Source organism: Zosterops lateralis, assembly GCF_965231275.1.
Source record: "Zosterops lateralis genome assembly, chromosome: 2".
Taxonomy (NCBI): Eukaryota; Metazoa; Chordata; class Aves; order Passeriformes; family Zosteropidae; genus Zosterops; species Zosterops lateralis.
In genome coordinates, this window is record NC_139763.1 from 9646609 (window position 1) to 9667382 (window position 20774).

The window sequence follows — 20774 nt, forward strand, 5'->3', positions numbered from 1 at the left end:
GTTTCTGTCATCTGTGATAACAGAAGCCACTTAAACGCCCCTTTTCAGAAGATCTTTTTCTTGAATGGAACAAACGTCTGAAATTTGTGTTAAAAAAGTCGTGTGTGTATATTTTGTAGCTGATCAGTGAGAAGATCTTGCTCTCAATCATTTTTATCCTTCTGGTAAATCCAGCAAATGCCGTGTACAAATTGAGAGCCAGTTTCTCTAAGTGCTCTGTGAGCGCAAAACTGCCGTGAAGTGAGTCCTTGCCCTTTGGGTAATTGTGTCTGTGAGACTGATGGCAGGACAAGGCATGCAAATGACAATTTAATCATCCCAGCACGACCACCTGGGCTCAGAGCTCCTTCTGCATCCTCATCCTGTGCCTCCAGATACGTCAGATCCACTTGAAACCTCACTTTAAGAAGCTTTGCTTGGCAGGTGACCCTTTTACCTCCCAGCTTTCCCCTCTGGCAGTGTCACAGGCCCCCGAAGTGGTGTCATTCAGGCTGGAGAGGAGAGCAGCCCTTTGATCATGGTGGTTTGAGTTCATCACAGTGTGACTGGAATGATCCCAGTCTGGAGCAAGAGCCTGAGGAACTAAGTCCTTGCTGGGACACAGCACTGTCTAAGCCCCAAACTCTAACAGTGCCCCCTGTCCTTCAGTGGTTGCAGGCAAGACTATGTCTTTGCATGAAGACAGTAAATTTTTTTTTTTTTAAAGCCAGTTGACATAGTTTTTCTTTTAAGTACACTGGGAAAAGACTTTTTCAAATTATCCACTTCTCTGTGCTTTTTCAAGCCCTTGACACTTCAATTATTATCTTTGGTCTACATCTGTGTGGCAGCATGGTCTGCTCCCTGTGGGAGAAGGAAAACCAGGTGGAGGGAAACACACCACATGGCCCAGAAATTCTGTGTAATGTAAAACTACCCATAGCTTTCAAGTGTGTTGGTATTTTTAAATTATGTCCATTAGAAAAAAAAAGTATCAAATGACAGTAAAAGTTCAAGGTTAGATTTAATAGCTAACTTTTCCTTCATAGATTTTGTACTGTAAAATTAGCAAGTGGTAAAGATCTACCAATGTTTCATTAATAGTCCTATTCTAAGACCATGACTAAGCAGATTATCATACGCAGTACAGTGTCCATAAGGCTGGATCATGATTGCACAGATTGATTTGCAAAACAAGCTGTGAATGTTGATAAATATTTCTACACTTAAAAAATGTATTCTGAATTTTAAAAAAAGAAAAATTAATGAATTTCAAACGAAGCTCTGCATTGTGTATGGATTCTTACTGTAAAATTAATTACTTCTTTTTTTAAAACTGGAGATAATGCCAGGAATTCTAAACAATTTCAATTTTCTGAATTTTATTCCTACACTTTTTGTTCTAAGCTGTTTCAAGTGCCAAGGAAAGAATTATGTTACGCAGAATACCTGTATTTATTTACTGGAAGAATAAAGAAAAAATTAGGATTGCAAAATGGTGTCTCTGTGCAATACGAGATACAGCATTATTACCTGTTGTTTCAGAAAATGCAGTTTACAAATATGTTATCAAGAGTCATTACAATTCTGAGTAATATTTGATATAAAAGAAATCCATCTACTCTAAGCCTTAGTACAGATTTTGGACAGCTCGTTTTAGTTTCTATCCTACTCTTTGTTCTGAGATCACAAACTCTTCTACAGTGTGGAAACTGCTGAGTGTCTTAGATGTGAATTTTGTGTTCAAATGTTTCAGTATTTTCAATGCATTTCTAAGCAGTTTTTTGTATCTCTTTTCTCTAATAAGATGTTTGCTTGCTAAACATCCTAAAATTCATTGATTAAGATGCTGTTCTGTGAATTTAGGATTTCCTTATGGCATCGGGCACATTTTTCCCCTCCGCAGTAATATATAGAATTTGGAGCTATAAGGGACAGAAAAGATCATCTAGTAAATTCTGTTCCAAATACATATAGGAAAGTAATTTTTTTCCTGAGAATTTGTTGGATGGAAAACAGAATTATTGGCTTGTTTGGAGCCTGGAGTGGAGAGTAAAGGCACACCATGACATATGGATAGCTCACATGCCATGATGATGTATGCACACTCTCTGTGTTAACTGCAGAGATGATTTTCCTTTTGATCTGGATTTTTGGCACACCTGATAACATGGCAAGCCCAGTTGCTTTGTGGTGTTATATTGGAACCAGTATCTGACAACTCAGGTAGCAGACACTAGACTCTTACTGGTGCAAAAGTATGAAAGTGGTTGGAATTGGATGATCTTTAAGGTCCCTTCCTATCCAGGCTGTGATTTTCATCTGAACTATTTAGAATTCACCATAGCAAGAATTAATTGGAAGTACTCTCACCTCAGCCAGGCAACTAAAAGGTGCCCTCATTAACCCATCCTCACCTGTAACGTAATCTTGTACTTTCTATTCATTTAATGAGCGGTAAAATTATCTTGCTTTGTTAGCAAAAGCCCCCAAGCCAAATGAGGGCCAGTTGGAGAAGTTGCTTGGTCTCTTTCTTATGAGCTGCTCTCCTCTCCCCTCTGTCCCCAGCTCCCTCTGCCTTGACCTTAAATATTGAAAGACCACAATGAGGTCTTCCTGGAGCCATATCTTCTACAGACTATCTTTATAGGAGAGGTGCTCCAGCACTCTGACCACTTCCGTGGCCTTCCTCTAGCAGCTTCTGTCTTTCTTGTACTGGGACCCCAGAGCTGGTGCAGCCCTGCAGGTGGGGTCAGGGCAGAGCAGGGCAAGGCAGAGCAGGGCTGGGCAGGGCAAGGCAGGGCAAAACAGGGCCAGGCAGGAAAGGGCAGGGCAAGGCAGGGCAAGGCAGAGCAGGGGACAGAGTCCCTTCCCTCCCTCACCTGCTGCCCGTGGTGCCTTGGAGGCAGCCCAGGACACATTTGGCTCTCTGGGCTTTGAGTGGACATTGCCAGCTCATCGGGAGTCTTTCATTTACCAATGTTCCCAAGTTGTCCTCCACAGGGCTGCTTTTGAGCCATTCAGTCCACATTCTCTGTTGATCCCAGGGATTTGCCTGATCCAGGTGCAGTGAACAGTCTGTGTAGACTTATTTTATGGCAGCTTTAAGCTCTTCTGCCTAATCCTTTTCTTTATTTCTCTGTGTATTGAAAGAGGATGTATTGAACCAGACTTTGAACATAACCAAGCTTCTTATACCTTCTGAACTTTATTCCTTTCAGTTTTATTATTGAACAAGATGCTATTTCTTTTTGTTATGGAAGAATGAGACACAATGTTCATGTCTTCCACAACACAGGTTTGTTTTCTTTTCCCATCATTTACCTGCAAGTGCTTTGTGCACTGAAGGAAGAAAAAAAATGATATTGAGAGAAGTTCAATACTGTGTTAAATCAGTCTAATGAGTTTCTCAGTTGTACAGATCTGAGAAAAGGACTTATTCAATGTATAATTCTCTCCAGTGAAAAAATGTAATGTGTTGTGTCATAATATTCTTATTATTTTTTCAAACAGCTCTTGAGCTATTTGTTACTTTTACACTTACTCTGCTGTAGTCTCTGATCTTGCAATCATGACTTGTCATTCTCAGTCAAAGATAAAGATTGAGAGAAATGATGTTTTATATAATATTTTATTTTTCTTAATGTGAGATACTTATTTGTAAAGTACAGTATAAATAGTATGTTGTATGCATATACTCAGAGATCATTTTCCTTTCTGAAAAATGGTGTTTAAGTATAAGTATTAAAACAAATCTCCAGGGTAACATATTCTAAGAATTTTGCAGGTCCATTTATTTAAGGTTGTGATTTTTTTCTTAGCCCAGAAAAATTAACTATTTACTTTAAGAAAGACCCAACATCAAACACTGTAGTAATTGTTTGCTGTGTGCTGGTTCATCAAATTTTATTGCTGGGGGGAATGACTTTTGTGTGGATAATTTTAAATCTGAGTCTGGAGCTGAAAAACTTGCAGTATTTTTTGAGATACATTGCACTATTGTTTTCAGCATCTTTGAGCCCTGTGCTTGTAAATTAAGCAAAACTCTCTTTCCGTAAATGTAACTGCACAATCATAACACCTGTCAACAGTGGTAGGAATTACTTGTGAAGAGGAATAGAAAATTACATGGGGTCACATTAGGAAAATATGATGGTAAAAGAGCACAGTTTGCTTTGGGGGAATGGGAGCTCAAAGGAGATTTTGTTCAAAGCTGTTTTTTTCCAAATATATCTATTCTTTTCAAATACACTTGAAAAGCAATATTGTAATGAACAGAGTTCAGGTGATTAGTTAAGATTCATCCCTTTCTGCTTTCTTAGACAAAGCCTTGATCTTTTGAATGTTTAACTGCAAAGTTAGTTAATATAACTCATTCCTGTAGCCACCTGAAGTGGATAAGGTGATTTTTAACATTACTGGTTGGAAAATTGTTCCAAAACATCTGTTTTGTTTTTTTTTTTTTGTGTGTGTGTGTGTTGAAACATTTGCTTTTCCAGTATTTATTCATAAAAAGGGGAACTAAGCTATCTATTGGTAGTAGAAATGTCCAGCTTTAGAATATTGATTTAATTTTTTTTCTTTTAGTTCTGAAAATAACATATTAAATTCAAATAATGGTGCACTGCCTGAAGAGTCAAATAAAGAGATTTCCTGTAAGTACCTATGCCATACCTAATGCCTTACTACAGTAGAAATTAGATTATCTACAGAAGCAAAATTTTAACATCTAAGTATGTTCAATAAATATTTATGGATATGCTCACTAACTCTTATTTATAGTTTTCTTAAACTGTTGGCCTTAAATTGTCCATCACAGTCAAAAATTCATCCTGGAGAAAAGAAGGTTCCAGGGTGATCTTATTGTGGCCTTCCAGTAGCTGGAGGAGTTACAAGAGAGCTAGAGAGACACTTTTTACAAGGGTGTTTAGGAGTAGAAGAGATGATGTCTTTAAACTGAAGGAAGGCAAGTTTAGATTAGATACCAGGAAAAAGTTCTTTATTGTGAGGGTGATGATACCCTGGCCTCTGAACAGGTTGTTCAGAGAAGTTGTGGGTGTCCCATCCCTATTCTATCTATTTGGCCAGAGTTTGGCATAGTTTTATTATGTGATCTCACTAATTTCTGTTGTTTTCACTTTACATATATTCTTAAGCCTGCTGTCCTGCCTAGAAAGCCTGCCAGCAAATCTTGAAGGTCTGGTTCTACAGTGTCAAAATGTGCTTAGCAGATGAAAAACACACAGTGAGAAAGTCAGACTCTGCCAGATTCAACCCAAAAATTCTTTCTCAGCATAATCCTTTTGTGAAAGCAGTGCAAGAAAGTCTCTGTTGCCAATATTTTAGATTTTGCCTATTCTAGAGGATTTCAGGGTAGTTGCTGCTCTGAGAGTGAGATTCTTTGTTTAAGCAGCAGTAAATTATACTTTTTCTTCTGATGTGAGTAGACCTTTTCTTAGAGTCTGTACCTCCTTAAGGAATTTTTAATGGTGAAAACTGTGTTTTCCCCGGTTTTGTTTCAGTGCACAGAATAAGAACACAGGTAATTAGCAAAATGTATTTAAATATTACAACAATGTTGCAATGTTGCAGCACTGTAAATGTAAATACTCATTACTGATTACAGGTGTGCCTTAAATACTGATTGCTACAGGAGGATGTATATAGGACCTTTTTTTATAAACTCAGGCAACTACTTTATTTTACAATCTGTGCTGTTGTGTAAAGCTGCACCAAGGGAAATACAGGCTGGCTATCAGGAAAAGGTTTTTTACAGAAAGGGTAATAAAGTATTGGAATGGTCTGCCTGGGGAGATGGTGGATTCACCATCTCTGGATGTGTTTAAGAAAATACTGGATGTGGAACTTGGTGCCATGGTTTAGTTGAGGTTAGGGTTGGGTTGGATTTGGTGATCCTAGAGGTCTCTTCCAACCCAATGATTCTGATTCTGATCTAAGCATCCACTTAAATTTGTTTTTACAGCTGACCAATCTGGCCTCCTGCATGAGTTCTACAGTCCAATGGAAAGCCTGTTCTTGAAAGGGAAAGGTTCTGCAACCTTAGATATTCACTTCCTTCCCTTTCACCCGGAAAAGCGTTACTGCACTGTCATTCTGGGTAATGAAAAGGTGAGAATTAAGTGTACATTCTGTGTTTATCATGTCTAGTAAGAATCAGGATTTTTGCCCATTATATGTGAATGAGAGCAACGCTGTGAAAAGGGATTTAGGGGTCCTGATCAAGGGCAACTGTTTACTGTCCTTTTACACATAATTAGAATTATATGAAATGCTGCATGCAACTTCTCACTTTAAAACTACTAAGTAATAAAAGTAATAGTGAAGGAATTTAATTTTGGTGGCTTTTCTAAGCATCTGTGCTTCAGAAAAGAAAAGCAATTTAAATAATTTGTCCTGACGTGGGTGCAAGAATAATGCATAGGCAGGGAATGGATAAAGACTTCACTGTTCTGTACTTCTCCATGTACTCATCACTGTATTTAGGGTATGCTGTTAAAGTAGAATAATAATTTTCCTTGCTGTCTCTTTTTAAATTTTTCTCTCAATCAGAGTTCCATTCAGAAAAGACTGTACATGAATACTGTCTCTATAACCTTTCAGACTCTCTTGACTCATGTAGCCTGGGCTTTGCCATATATACTTAAATGAAATTCAATCAAATTACCAATATCTGATTTTGATCAAATTTCAGAATGTAAAACCTTGCAATCCTGCTTTTTGATGTTCCTGTAATCCTTTATCTTAGTGAATACAATCTTATTTCTGTGTCTTTAGTCCATCTTTTCACCTCTTAAACCTGTCTGCTGTGTTTTGTCTCTGGTTCTCAATATTTTTCAAAACCCTGTTGTTTCTATAATCTTCTTTTATGTGTGGCTGATCTCAAGGCTTGCATTCTGCTTCTTACCCTTCATAACGCTGCCTCTGTGTTTCAGCTTCCCCTCTGTGCAATTACATGCCTCTGCCTTTCTCTCTGCCACGTTTTGATGATTTGTAAAATGCATCTAAAACCGAATGACTTTTTCTCCTGCACATTCTCAGCTTCCATTTTGTTCCCTTCTACAGAATGTGGAATTTCTGCTAGTGTGTGGTGTTTGTGTGTTTGATGGGATTTTTTATTGCTTAAACATGACTTTGGCTATGCCACCTGGTCAGATTAATTTATTCATCTTGTTCATGAAGGGAAATAAGACTAATACAATGATGCCCAAGCCTGTCTTTCTGACTGTCCAGTATTTGTAAATACTGGCTATTTTTTTAAAGAAAACAATCCATATGACTGGATATCTTAAAGAATGTACAGTTCTTTTGATTTTCTTGAAAATTAGTGGAGATAGAAGGGAGATGTTCTGTTGAATATACATTAAAATAGTGAGTTCACACCTTATTAACACCAGGGAATCACCCACAAAGAGGATTTATTAATGTCCCCATGTCGGAGGTTACCAATCTTTGTGGATGGTTCAGTGGAAAATCCAGTGCTCAGCATTATTCAAAGAGAGAAATTATTAGGGAAGAAATGCATATCAACAGCAGTACAGTCATAAAGAAATTTTAGGTCTATCAGTTTAATTCACTGAAATATCTAGATGCAGTCTCTAGACAAGGAAGGACCTGGACTACTGCTGTCGGGGGTAAATCTGAGTGGAATCTCCTTTTACCTGTTATGATTTTATACCCTATAAATCTCTGCTATTGGCAGTTTACCTGTTGGTTGTATCTTTATTAGAAACAGAAGTACACACCCTGGCTGACAGGAGTAGGCTCATGCTACCCAAGGAATAGAGCCTGAAAGCTAAATAATATAGTGAAGGGAAAGGAAATTGAGACATTTTAAGGAAAAAGTGTTAATCTAAGAGATGTGCACAGAGCTGTAGGACGTTGATAGTTCAGGTGGAAAGGGAAAAGTACATTTCTGACAGGCCCAGTGTTGCCTCCAGTGGCAATGTAGAAATAAATTTAAACACCTAGCTACTGGTCACTGTTCTTAACAGAGGTTAGTTGACCTTTTCACAGCAGGAGCCATTAATGCCTCAGAGAAGCTGCTGTTAAGCCTTGTATGGTAACTTTTTTTTGGAGCACCTGGTCCTTCCAGCTTAGTTGAGTAGGTGATGCATTTAAAGGCTCCTCAAAGTGCAAAACTTTTGATATGCAGAACCTTGGGTAAGAAAAATTAGCTCCATCGACTTAATTGCATAATTTTTGAGGAATTGTATTAAATCTTCCATCGAAAGATGAAACTGCAAGACAGCTAACATGATTTTAGGGCTGTATAGTAATGGCACAGGAGGAATTTGACTTTCTTAAGTATTTTGTATTTGGCTACAATATTTCAGCCATACCATTTTCTAATTGACAAAGAAGTGCAGCCACCATGCTGTAGGATGATCAAATGACTTTACACAGAGTAAAGTAATTTGTATCATTCAAATTTACACAGACTAAAGACATTTGTATCATTCAAATATGGACTTGTGCTGTATATAAAATCTGATCAGTTATTTAATTTACTATTTCTGTGATTTTTCCTACCTTCCTTTCCTACCCTTTTTGACAAATAGACCAAAATAGTAACCAGAGTAGGTCTTCTTCATTACAATCAGTGAAGAAGGTATTGATATTTAAATCACTGGACTTGAATCTGATTGGGAATCCTGTCCATCACTGCAACAGCTGTATATCTGTATATCTGTAATAACAGCAAGAGGATTGCTGATTCAAGGCTTCTGGCCTCAGGAGTGTTCCTTATTTTGAAATAATCTTTATGTTAGCTTTTCTGAGGTTTGAAATGACAGAACAAGCCTTTTAACATGTTTCTCAAGGATTTGTTTCACTATTTCATTGTTCTTTAAGAAAAATTGAAGTGGTCCTTTTTCAGATTTTTAGCATAGGTCTTTTCATAAAAGTTACAGATTTTTAAGCATAACTGTGTTTTTTTTTTAAATATACCTTTGTTTCTGAGAGGTAATTTTAATGTGAACAGTGTGGAATATTTAACGATAATAATATCTTAAATCATGGTTTAACAGTGTCAGTCCAGACTTTCAGAGCTAAGTATGTAGTATGAAAGTAAATTGTTTATTGAAAGACCACTTTGGTATCTGTTGATCTTACTTACTGGCTTGGATGGGCAACTGCAAATTCCTAGTAGCCCAACATTCTTTTGAAACATCACATAGCAATGAGGTTGGATAGATAATTCAACAGCTCTTTTTTAAACTATTTTCATTAACAGTAAAGCCTACACAATGTTGATGCTGTCCCCTTTGCAGCTGATGGAAAATGGAAATATAAAGCATTAAAACCTTGGGCATACAAGCTAAAGTCTCAAAGTTCAGTGAAATATCCATTCTGTTCCAAAGGATCAGGGAAGAAGCTCAGCGGAAATAAAACAGGATTTGCATTCTGTGGAGATCAAAACCTCAGAATTCTTCAAAGCAAAGAGGAAATTGGGGAGGTTTGTTCCTTCCTAAAAGCATATTGATGTCAGCAAGGACAGGAAAAGCTGATGGCAGAATGGCATCCCAGCAACCAGCACCTTCATAAAATCAGTTGTGTGTGCTGTGAGCTTGTTAAGGGCCCTTATGGAGCCAAATCACTGTATCAAACAGGAATAATTCCTGTTTAAATTGGTTCCCAAGAGTGGCTGTTCGTGTGGGAGAATTGAATTTTGCTGGAGGTTTCTTTAATCCTTCTCAAGGAAGATTTGTGTGAGCTCTTGAATCAAGGAAGGGGAGAAAATACCATCAAAGTTGAATAGCATTATTTCTTCTGGGTCAGAAATATAATTGCAGTGGTTTTTTTGCCTTAACATAAATATCTGATGAAACTACAAATGAAGGCAAAGGAAAAACCAGGGTTTTCCAATGTTATTGAGCAGTATTGAAATGGAAAACATTGTGTTGGTTGGCAGATACACTAAATTATACAAATAAATTACTTCCTTCATATCTGGAACGAGGAATAAAAGAAGTGTTTTTAGGGCAGAGTTTTACAGAATATGGTTTATAGAAATAGAGGTTGAATGTGCAGATTATATCAGTTGTTGCAGAGGCATTTAAATCTTTATCTTGCAATCAGTAGAAGCTAAAATTGTCTGAAAAATATTTGTGGTAAACACGAAGAAGTTATCAAAGCAATATATGCAATGTATATGTTAAATCTCCTGTATGGTACCTAACTTAGATAACTTTTTAGTTCTGATTGAAGACTTTCATTTGGAGTACTTTCAGTGACTTTTCTTTGAGAATACTTTTTTGTTCATGCAAACTTTGTTTTTTTCATTCCATCTACAATTCAAAGTGTTATTTCTCTGCTATTTAAGTTATCCTTTCCTCTATGAAAACTGACTGTCTTTCTTTGTTGTAGGTCATGTTTATATTTACTTTCAACCTTCTGTAGATTTTCCATTTTTTAAATAAAATAATTAAGATTTATTGACTTCTTTTTTTTTTTTTTTTAAGGAGAATTTGTACATGATGCTAACCTGCCTTGACTTCCACTTTTTGGTTTTTTTTTTTTTGCCTTCTAGAGAAATGTTTCTGACTCAAAACTATTGTTTAGATAAGTTTTTAAAAAAATTCCCAATGGTGAAGAGCAATGAAGATTGCTCATTCATGCACATGTTTAATTATATGTAAATGTATAGACAGTTAGAATTCAAATTTCTTGCTGTATTTATGGGTCAGAGTACCCTTATTCAGTTAAATTATATGAGGAGCTTGAAAGGATTCCACTTTTTGAAATTTCTTGACTTTTCAGATTTAATATTATCATTTAAAGGTACTATTTATCACAGCATGGCTTGAAATAATAATTTTCTTATATTTAGGCATAGTTTAAAAAAACAAGTTCTCCTGAATACGAAAATTATTGCACAGGTCAGATCTTAGATGTTACTAGGATATGTTCGCTATAGTTATAATACTTTGCCTTCTGTTCTGCATGAGTTGTTTTCTGAAGTGTGTGGATGTGTGTCCTTGTGTTTCAGATTGGAGACTTTGTGTACCTGATCGAGGGAACAGGTGAATTACCTTTGCCTTCAGAATTGCCTGCCTTGGATAGTCTCAATGTTTTGCATGTTACCAATACCTCAGAAGGTACAGTGAATAGAAGGGAGAAGAGTAAAACAGAGCAAATATTTTTTTTTTTGTAAATATTCTTTTATTTATATAGATTTTTCTTAAAATTAATTAAATTCATGTGGTAAAAAGAAGTTGTTTATAGTGATGTGTAAAAAAAATACATTATAATGAATATATGAAATATTTCTTAAAAATAAAAAATTTCCAGTCCATTCTCTTCAGAGCATCAGCTGTTTTTTGTGATCTTTGTCTTGTATTGTTTTCAACACAGTCTACATAAATACTTTTTCATAAATTTTCTTATTTTTTTCTTCTGAATATGGGTTGCTATCCATATGAACCAGGACAAGTCATCTTTATCTAGAATTTTCCTAGCTTTAAAACAGGAGTTTTGTGTGCAGTGATGTGATTTGACAGATATTCCAATGCTTTTGTCTTCAAACAGCCAGGGATAAACTCCTGTCAGTCCTATTTCAGAAGCAGTGGAGCTGCTACTTGAAATAATTTCTGGTGGTTTCTTTTAGAGGGGATGCAACATCGCCTAGAGGGGTAAAAGTGTGGCTGTGTTGTGTAGGTAGCAAAAAGGCTGTGGTAAACTTGTAATACGGTCATAATAGTAGTAACATTAAAGTCTGGGATTTTTTATTAGCTAGTTTATTAGCTATTTCTTTGCCCTATTAGCTAAATTTTGGGTTGCATTTCAGTCTGCTAATTTTTACTTCCCTATTGCGTTGAAGAATAACGTATTACAGGTTATAAATGGCATATACTAGATAAATAACATGGAACTAAACATTGAAGGAATTTTTGAATTATTTTCTTTGGAGATTAGAAATTTTAAATACTCTCTGCAGTTCCACCAGCTGATAAATGCGATGTGCGGTTTTGTTTCACTCTTTTCATTTATTTGGGGTTTTTTTTATAACAGATGCAAGCGCTGTGCAGCCAGTTTTATATTTGAAATGTAAACTTGGTCAGACTCTAAAGGAAAATCTGAAGATTCCCTTGATCAATGAGTCAAGGGAGAGGGCCCTGGCTCTGGCTGCCCAGCAGCAGATGTCAGCGTTTGAGTACGAGAGGAGGCTGATGACTGGGACTCTGCAGAGCAGCAGCATTCGAGTGGCAACTGCCTTGTTGGGGCTCTCCAGAGTAGAGGTGAGAAACACAATTATCTGGTGCCGCAATTAAATTTAATTGTCCTTGATTTGTAGGAGTGAATTGTTTTTTATGTTTCAGGAAAAAGTGTGAGGGTACATTTTTTTCACATGTCTGTAATCTGAGCGTTACTAATCCCAATTCCCCCTCAGACACGGCAATATTTTACATGTTCATTCAGAAGCTACTTTATTACCCCATGCTATTATGATGTCCTTCTTTTAAGAAAACTTGACTGCAGTAAAGTACTAACATTTCACTTCTGAAAAATACTTGTTTATTAAAAAAGCTTTCAATGTAATAGGTAACCTTCATTATGTATATTTTTGTAGGAAATGGATCTTTTTTTCCCCAAACCAATAGATGTTGAGAATAAATCAAGGAGCAGGACAGACTTTTCCTTGCCTTGCAATCAATGCAAAATAGTTTTGAAAAACCACAAGTTTTTCTAATATGATATAGCTCTCCTCTTATGCATCATTCCAACCTATATGTATTTTCCCAAGATTTCAACATCTAGAAACAAAAAATCCTCCCAAGGTAGACCATTAAATAATCAGTTATTACTTGTGAATAAATTTGTAATAGTAATATTGCCAAATAGACAAGGCTTTTCCTCATGAAGAATTCAAATATAGCCTTTTGAGGATGATAGCCACACTCTGGGTTTTAATTTCCCTTGTGCCCTGATGGTACCTGGCCTCAGACCAGTTGCTGGGCAGCAATGTTATTCCAGCTTTCCAGTTAGACAGTTCCCCAAGTATGGCTCCCAGAGTTTTCCCTCATGATTTGATGTTGCTAAATGTATGCCTTTTGTTTGAAAAGTAATATAAAACAAATCTTTAATCTGCTGTGTCTTTGGAGTGGGACAACAATTGTAATCGTGTCATCCAGACTCAAGTAGTCTCCTTTGGGATTATGGCTAATCCATTGCTGTGGTAACATTTTATTGAATTTTCGAGTTCCTTAATATCACAGTCACTTAGCAAATACTTGATGAAAAGTTCAACTGCCCTGAAGTTGTGGATAGGATCAAGACAGAACATAATAGGAAGACTCCTTGCACCACTAGGCATGCTAAGATGCAGTGTGAGTTCTAAAACCAAATGTATCATGCAAGAGTGGAGGATAATTAGCTAAATTACCTCATAAAACACATAATTGTGGATACTAGCTCTGAATGAATTATCATGTGAGAAACAAAACCAATGTGCAGAAAGAAGTATTTTGTTCCATGTACACAAAGTCTTACACTTGTTTATGACAAATACAGGGGAGAAGTTCTGCTAGTGGGATAGAAAAGAGTTTACACATTAAAGATATCTCAATATCCACCATGCAGACAAAATGATGAAACATATTCCTAAAAACTGTTTGTAATAAATTCTTGCCAACTATCTGTTTAAAGGTGACAAGATAGAAATTCTGGTGGTATAAACTGGAGAAACCTTTTTTTGAGGGGGGAGTTGGTGTTCTGCAGTGAAAAACGGAGCTGAAGTATGGTTTTAGATGCTCCCAATTATCCCCTTTCCCTACAAAAAAAGACAAAAAAGAAAAAAAGCCCATCTACAGAGCCCATGGTTCAATGAATTATTTAGGCTCATTAAATCCTTTGGGTCACATACTGTAGCTTAAAGATAAATCCAGAATCTTTGGAAATCTGTTGTTCTCTTTTGGATTTCTATTCCACCTTTCTACTTGCTTCCTGCAGGTAGAATCATGTTAGACAAAAGATGGACAGAAGGGAAAATACCCTTATATTAGTACTACTTGGTCCATTTTTTTACCTGTCAAATTGAAGAATTAATAACAAAATAATAGTAAGATTTCCAGTCTCTCTCGACTTTAAATTTTAGTAATGTTTACTTAAGTCACATAGAAAACAGTAATAAAGGTGGGCTGTGTTTTTTGAGCCAAACTGGATATCAATAATCAATAACTAGAGGTGTAATTTTTTACTTGACCCATCTATACAAATCCAGAAGTTCCTAGGTACTTTTTTACTATGTTTTTACTGTTTCTTTTTCTTGCTGTAAGGAACAAAGATCTATTTAGATTGCATAAATGATTAGAATTAGGAAAAAATTATTTTTCTATATTTTCCCCATTAAAATGGTGTTACTTTCTTGCTTCCTGATTGTTTTTTTACTTTAATTCCTCCTAAAATATTTTTGGGTAGTAGTAAAGTTAATAATAGGATGGAACTGTCAGACACTATTAAGGTTGGGTCTGGTATTATAGTGAATAATTAAGAAAGGCTGTTTTGTAAATAAATAGTAATGATGAATTAGCGAAAGCAGAAAAGGGAGTGTTTAGGTGAGCATAGATAACAGGGGCACGAAGAGGGTATTGGAAAAAAGATAAGAGACTGTGGAAGAAGAACGTGTTTAGACTGAAGTTGCTAATTGTAGTAAATAGAGGAAGGTAAAGAAAAAAGAAATAACAAAAAGAGAATCCATTTACTTGGGACTCTGAGGGAAAGGATGCTGCAGTCAGTGAAGTGAGATTCAAAATAACATGCCTAGTTTTAGACCCAGTTGCTAGATACAGGACTTTTTTTCACACTCATAGATGCCAATAATCTCCTTGTATAACTAGACATTATGGTAGGAAAAGAAAAGTCCTGTTGTACAAGAATCCCAGAGGTAAAGCTTTAACTTTCACTGTGTCCAGGTGTGCCCTCATTGCTAAGCTGCAAAAAGAATTTACTTAGGCCTTGTTTTGCTTCCTTTTGAACATGTCTCATCTGAGTGTGGACACCGCATTTGCCATATTCCACATGTTAGGACATAGTGCATTTCTTTTCTATGCTGCTGTCCATGTGACTGAGCACCATGGAGCATTTTTTTCTTAGTACACCATAGTGGTGTTGATGAGTTTTAGTTTTGATCAAGGAAAAATGAATGGAGACCTTGTGCACTTGGGGCTGTGGCTTCTGCTGTTCGGCTGACGTGGCAAAGTCTCATCCTACACCTGTCCAGCTTGGATTTTCAGAGTTTGTGCTCTTCATAGGCACCCAGGGATCAAAAGGGATTTTTTGTGTTCTTCCATATGGTTATGGAAATTTGTAAGCTCAGTGTAAAGAATTTGCTTTTTTTAAAAAACTGGTATGGGTTTTTTTTGAGGAAGAATCATGGTGTCCTTGAGCAGAGAAGATACTGGAAATAAAAAATTGCATTAGATACGTTTGAGTGGGAATGAACTTTTCAGAAAAGGACCTGGGGTCAGATTTCAATTTGCTGAATTTACAAGTGAGACCAATGTCTTTTATATTACATCACTTATCTTTTGATATGGGATTAAGGGAGGTGGCAAACACGATTGATCACAGGTGTACTGAGAGATAATAAATTGATTTATTCATGAAGAACAGTTTTAGAAGTTAATTTCTGGAAGGAAGAAATGGTGCTAAATTAGGATTTGAAGAACAGTAATGTACAAGGAAGGAGAGAGGTGCCTCAGAACCTTGTAACAGAATCTGCCACCCTTCACACATAGAAAGTGCGGATGGTACATCTAAGAAAATACCTTGGAAAATCAAAAAGTCCTTGAAAAATACCAAGTTAAATTCTCACGCTTTATATACCCTCCATTAATTTTTCAAAAATATATTCTAAGGCAGTAATTAATACTGGGAACTGATTAATTAATTAATCCTGAACGCAAATACAATTCTTACCTGTTAATAAACCTTCCACACTTGGAATATCATGAACCATCGGGTTGATGAAGTGAAAGTGCTTGGAATCTGTCTTTTTGTAACAGAGAGGCCTTAGATCTGCATTGACCATGAGAGTTAAAAAATATTAAATTCTATTTAATTCTCACTGCCCACAAAAATGTCAAAAATAGGAGCAGTTGCAACATTCATCTGAATTATGTTGATGTTTTCTCTAGAAAATTTTAGCCTATGAGTCAGCAAAGTTTTGTCTTGTGAATGGTTGCACAATTTTCTTGTTGCAGTGGGTCTCTCATTAAAAATATTTGCATACTTTACTTGTTTACAAGATGCCAGGAAACATTTGAAGTGTTAATATATTATGTAATACTAACCAACTGGGTTTTTCTCCTAATTTATATTTAAAAATGCGATAATAAGAACAAGGATCTTAAAATAAAGTCTTTCAGTGGATTTTTAAATAATAAGACATTTCTTCAAGATAATTATAATTCAAATGTGTTCAGTGCTCCAGGAAAGGTCATCTTACAATTATTTTGTCGATTAAGATTTAACAAAACTGTGTAATCATGTTGGATTTTTATTTCAGTGTTGGAAAATAATCTAATTATGAAAATCATTTGTAGGTATAAATTTATATTTGATTATGCAGAAGATCAAGTCAAATTTAAACTGTAAAATGTGTGTAAAAAAGGGGTAAATGTACGTGATTCTTTGGGTTAGGAACCTCCCATTACAAGTTAGAATGAATATTTTTTTTCCCACTGCAAAGTATTCTGGCATTTCATTCCTATCAGAGAGAAGTGGAACTTGCAATTAATATAGCAATTGAATTATTTGTACCTATTGATTTTTAAATTCATTTTGTGTGCATTTGAGAGAGAGTAATATCAGAATCCAGTGTTGTATGATAGAAATGAGTAGTGAGCTCAGATTTTAAACTCAAATAACAATTTTCCCTGTTTCTTCTATAAATTATATTTGCACAAGTTGTGCAAATACAGTAATACAAGAACTATTCTAACAATTTGGTTTGATATGAATTTGTTCAGTCAAATACATCTGGCCAATTGCTCCTCATAGAACAAGAGTTTTGAATAATTATCTGTTTCTATATTTATTGTGCAAAACCCCTATATTAACAGTTAAATCTTAACAGGTTCCCAAAGTCCATATGTACTTTTTATTCAACATTATATAGACACTGTGGAAGGATAGATTAATGGTCAAAACAAAGCAATGTCAGGGTGAGGGTCTGCTTTCTAAGATCAGCAAGGAAATAGGAGATTTGTATTAAAACGGGACGAAAAAGCAAGCCAAAAAAACCTCACCACCAACCCAAAGCAGAACCCAATCCTAGTTGATTTAAACGGTAATTTGACCATGTTACACCTAATGGTTATCTTTAAGAACAATTGTTTTTCCTTTTAAATTGAGTTTTTGAATTCCCACAATGGATTTGCATTCTTACTGAAATATGTATTGTGATACCTGCAGTCCTGGCAATATTTTAAAGCAAAAGACTTTGAGAATAAACTGGTTTTCTTAGCAAAACACGAATATTTCCAAATATATCTCTGCCCTAGATTTGCTTCAAGGTAATTCACAACAGTCATTAATTCAAAGCCTGGTCTGTAAAAAAGACATTGCTAGGCCTAAAATTTGTGCAGCTTAAAATTACTCTTGGGCATTGCAATTACAGTGTTTGAAAATGGCAATTGGATTGAAAATGGCAATTTTGAGCAAGTAGTGTATTAAATCATTGCAGTATTTTTGTAACATTGTCCTACAGGAGTCAAGTTCATTAAGAGGTTCAGATGCCTGTATTGAGCTTGCCTTTATATATTGTTCCAATCCTTTACTAATAATGTTTTATGCTGTTGATTAACAATGCTTTTTTACCAAGAGGAGGAGCTAACTTGTCTCTAGAATTGATTCTAAATGCCCTAATTTCTAAAATACATTTTCAGCATTAAAATATCAGCTAGCTAGCAGTCAACTCTTGCCAAAAAGCAAAATAACCTTTTTTTTCATGCTTGTTATTACTGAGAAACTTTATGAAGTAGGAGAAGCAGCATCTTTCTACCACTGATGCAAAATATTTTTCTGTTTATTTTTTCTTCTTCTTCTTTTTCTTTTTCTTTTCCTTTTCCTCTTTTTCTTTTTCTTTTTCTTTTCTTCTTTTCCTTCTTTTCCTTCTTTTCCTTATTTTCCTTCTTTTCCTTATTTTCCTTCTTTTCCTTTTCCTCCTCCTTTTCCTCCTCCTTTTCCTCCTCCTTTTCCTCCTCCTTTTCCTCCTTTTCCTCCTCCTCCTCCTCCTCCTCCTTCGTCGTCTTCGTCGTCGTCTTCTTCGTCTTCTTCGTCTTCTTCTTCTGTAAATTTCAAAATGCATTTTTCTTAAATATTTCAGATGCGTGATGGCTAAAAATATTGCACGAGTCAGTTTTTAGTTGGAAGGATCACTCAAAATTGCCATGTATGTTTCTTAATTACCAATTCAGTTTTATTAGAATTAAGCCTGTACAGTTTTGCATTTCTTAACCTGAAAGTTTTATATGATTGTTCAGCTGTAAAATCATTTCTTCACTTGCAGAGACGTGCTCTTCTGAAACCTCGCAGGTACGCCTCGGAGCGGAAGTACGTGAATTACACTGTGGAAGCGAGCATGAGACCAATCTTTGAAGTTCCTAAAAAGTTCTCTATCCCTGTGTTACCTTCAGCCAGAGTTAATCTGGACACTTCACCAGACAAAAGCCCTACATCTCAGAAAACAGGTAATAGTCTTAAAGGTGATGAATTTGACTGGATTCTTTCACCAAGATAATCTTTATTTATAAAGTTTTCCTGAGTAGATCCAGAAAATGAGCTTTCTTTCCTTTCTGCTGTTGATCAACTTTGCCTTTCTTGTCACTACCCAAGTTCTAAAGATTAGCTCAAACCAGGGCTTTCCACTTGCCATTGGTTTATTGGTTTTCTCAAAGGCATACAACTACAGGAGACTTGCTCTAAAAGACCAATTAATTTGGTCTGTTTATCTGACAGATCCTGAATTTGTGTTCCCATTTCTCCCTTCCACTTCTCATCCAGCACTGATCTGTGTGCAAATTTTGCCACTCATGTCACATCTCTTTTCTTGTTTGCCCTCCTCAGTCAGCCAGAGGGAGATTTCAGCTGATGGTGTCCCTCATCGGTGAACAGTTGTGCATTACCTTTCAGAGTGATCTTGCCATCCTTGGTCACTCTGTTGTCTCTTAATTTTTCTAGTATTTTAAATTTTGCACTGAAATCTTGTTAATTTTTTTAAAAATGCTTTGTTTAAACCTGTAAAGCACTCTAGGTTGCATTTCTTAAAAAACTGCACAACTTGAGCCATTGAGAGAGCTGGATTCTGGAGAAAAGGAGTCTTGGGGGGAACTTCATGCAAATTTGTAGAAATTTGAATTATACACAGTCCCTATCTAGTTTTGTTTCTTTAGTTCTTTTCTTAGTCAGTGGAGTCCTTCTACATATTTCTGCAGTTCACTTCTCCAAGTGCCACTGGAATCAGTTGCACTTTCATGGTGTTTTGATGCTCAGTGTATATCTTGTGGTTTTTGTTTCTATTTTGGAATAAAAAAAAAAGAATAATTTTATTTTTTTTTCTTAGAAGTCTTTGTTGCAGATACTTCAATTGAAATGGAATTTAACTGCTATAAAACATTTTAGGGTTGTGTTTTTAAGGAAGATGGCAGCAATAGTTATGGCAGTATCAGAAGCAAGATTGGTGAGGGACTACAGGATAAGCAGTCAGTAGAAGTTGCAGAATAGATGGAACACTGGAGGCTGGAACAGGTCCAGGATATTTAAATCCTAGTTGAAACTCTTTCATTGTCAGGTTAATAATAACGTGTTTGTGTCATAATTAGTGTAGAGGTGAACTAAAAACAGTCAATGACTTTGATAAGTGTTTTAGGAGATTCTTTGGAGTACATTGTAGAAGAGCAGAATAACAGCTGGAGGACAGAGAACTAACTCTGCACACACATGTCTGATGTCCTGACAAGATCTTCTCCATCATGGTCTCATAACAGAAGTTCTTAACTGATCAGTTGGCAGATCACTGTTGCTTAGCAACTGCTCAAATTATTTTAGAAGTTGAAATGTGAATAAATATATCTGAAAAAATTAGAATATTAATTACGTTGTATTCACTACAAAAATGTAGTGAATAAACTACATTGTGGTAAGGAAGTAGTTAATTTACTCTTAGTTTATGCTGCTGCTTTATTCATCAAAGAATATTAAACAAATACTTGAAAGAGGAGAGTAATCAGTGTAAAGTCAGAAATTAGATCATACCACAGTGTCCACAATCTTTTTTGATATATATTGTTTCTTTCTTAGGATGGTTTATAGTTACATGAGGAAGTAGAAATGTCAAGATGATGCATAAAAATAAATGGGACTTTTGTAGTGAATTCAGAGAGGTGGTGAGGTAAAGAACATCCAGAAAGGGAAGCTGAGATAACCAGCTGATAGCATGGAAACAAATACATGTTCAGTAGGAAGACAGTGCCAACTGATTCAGTGTATTTATTGCACTAATGAGGAAACAGAGGAGGATTTACAGGATCTTAGAAAACCAAATACTGTGACATAAGTCCCCAGCTGGTGGTCCTGGACAAACCATTAGTCTTATCTGAAAATTTTGACATCATTGCCTGAGAAAGCAGTATTGTTTTAGCCATGGTGGTAGCTTTCCTCAGGGTGGGAGGAGCTGGTTCTCTGAAGAAATGTGAAGAAAATCTCTGAAGATTTATGAAGAAAAACAAAGATGGAAGCAAGCTGACTAAAATCAATCTTTGGATCAGAATTTCTTA

At 35.9% G+C, this 20774-nt stretch overlaps 1 protein-coding gene across 1 annotated transcript in view; it reads left to right on the forward strand.

The window, feature by feature from the left end:
• CFAP47 (cilia and flagella associated protein 47) overlaps positions 1 to 20774 on the forward strand; it is a gene marked incomplete at its 5' end in the record, with an annotated part of 294184 nt that overhangs the window by 122299 nt on the left and 151111 nt on the right. The window contains 5 exons of the mRNA XM_083854475.1: positions 4567 to 4634; positions 5963 to 6108; positions 10988 to 11096; positions 12010 to 12236; positions 18509 to 18689. Of these exons, the coding sequence (XP_083710601.1) occupies positions 4567 to 4634; positions 5963 to 6108; positions 10988 to 11096; positions 12010 to 12236; positions 18509 to 18689 (731 nt within the window). The remainder of the gene's footprint in view (positions 1 to 4566; positions 4635 to 5962; positions 6109 to 10987; positions 11097 to 12009; positions 12237 to 18508; positions 18690 to 20774) is intronic.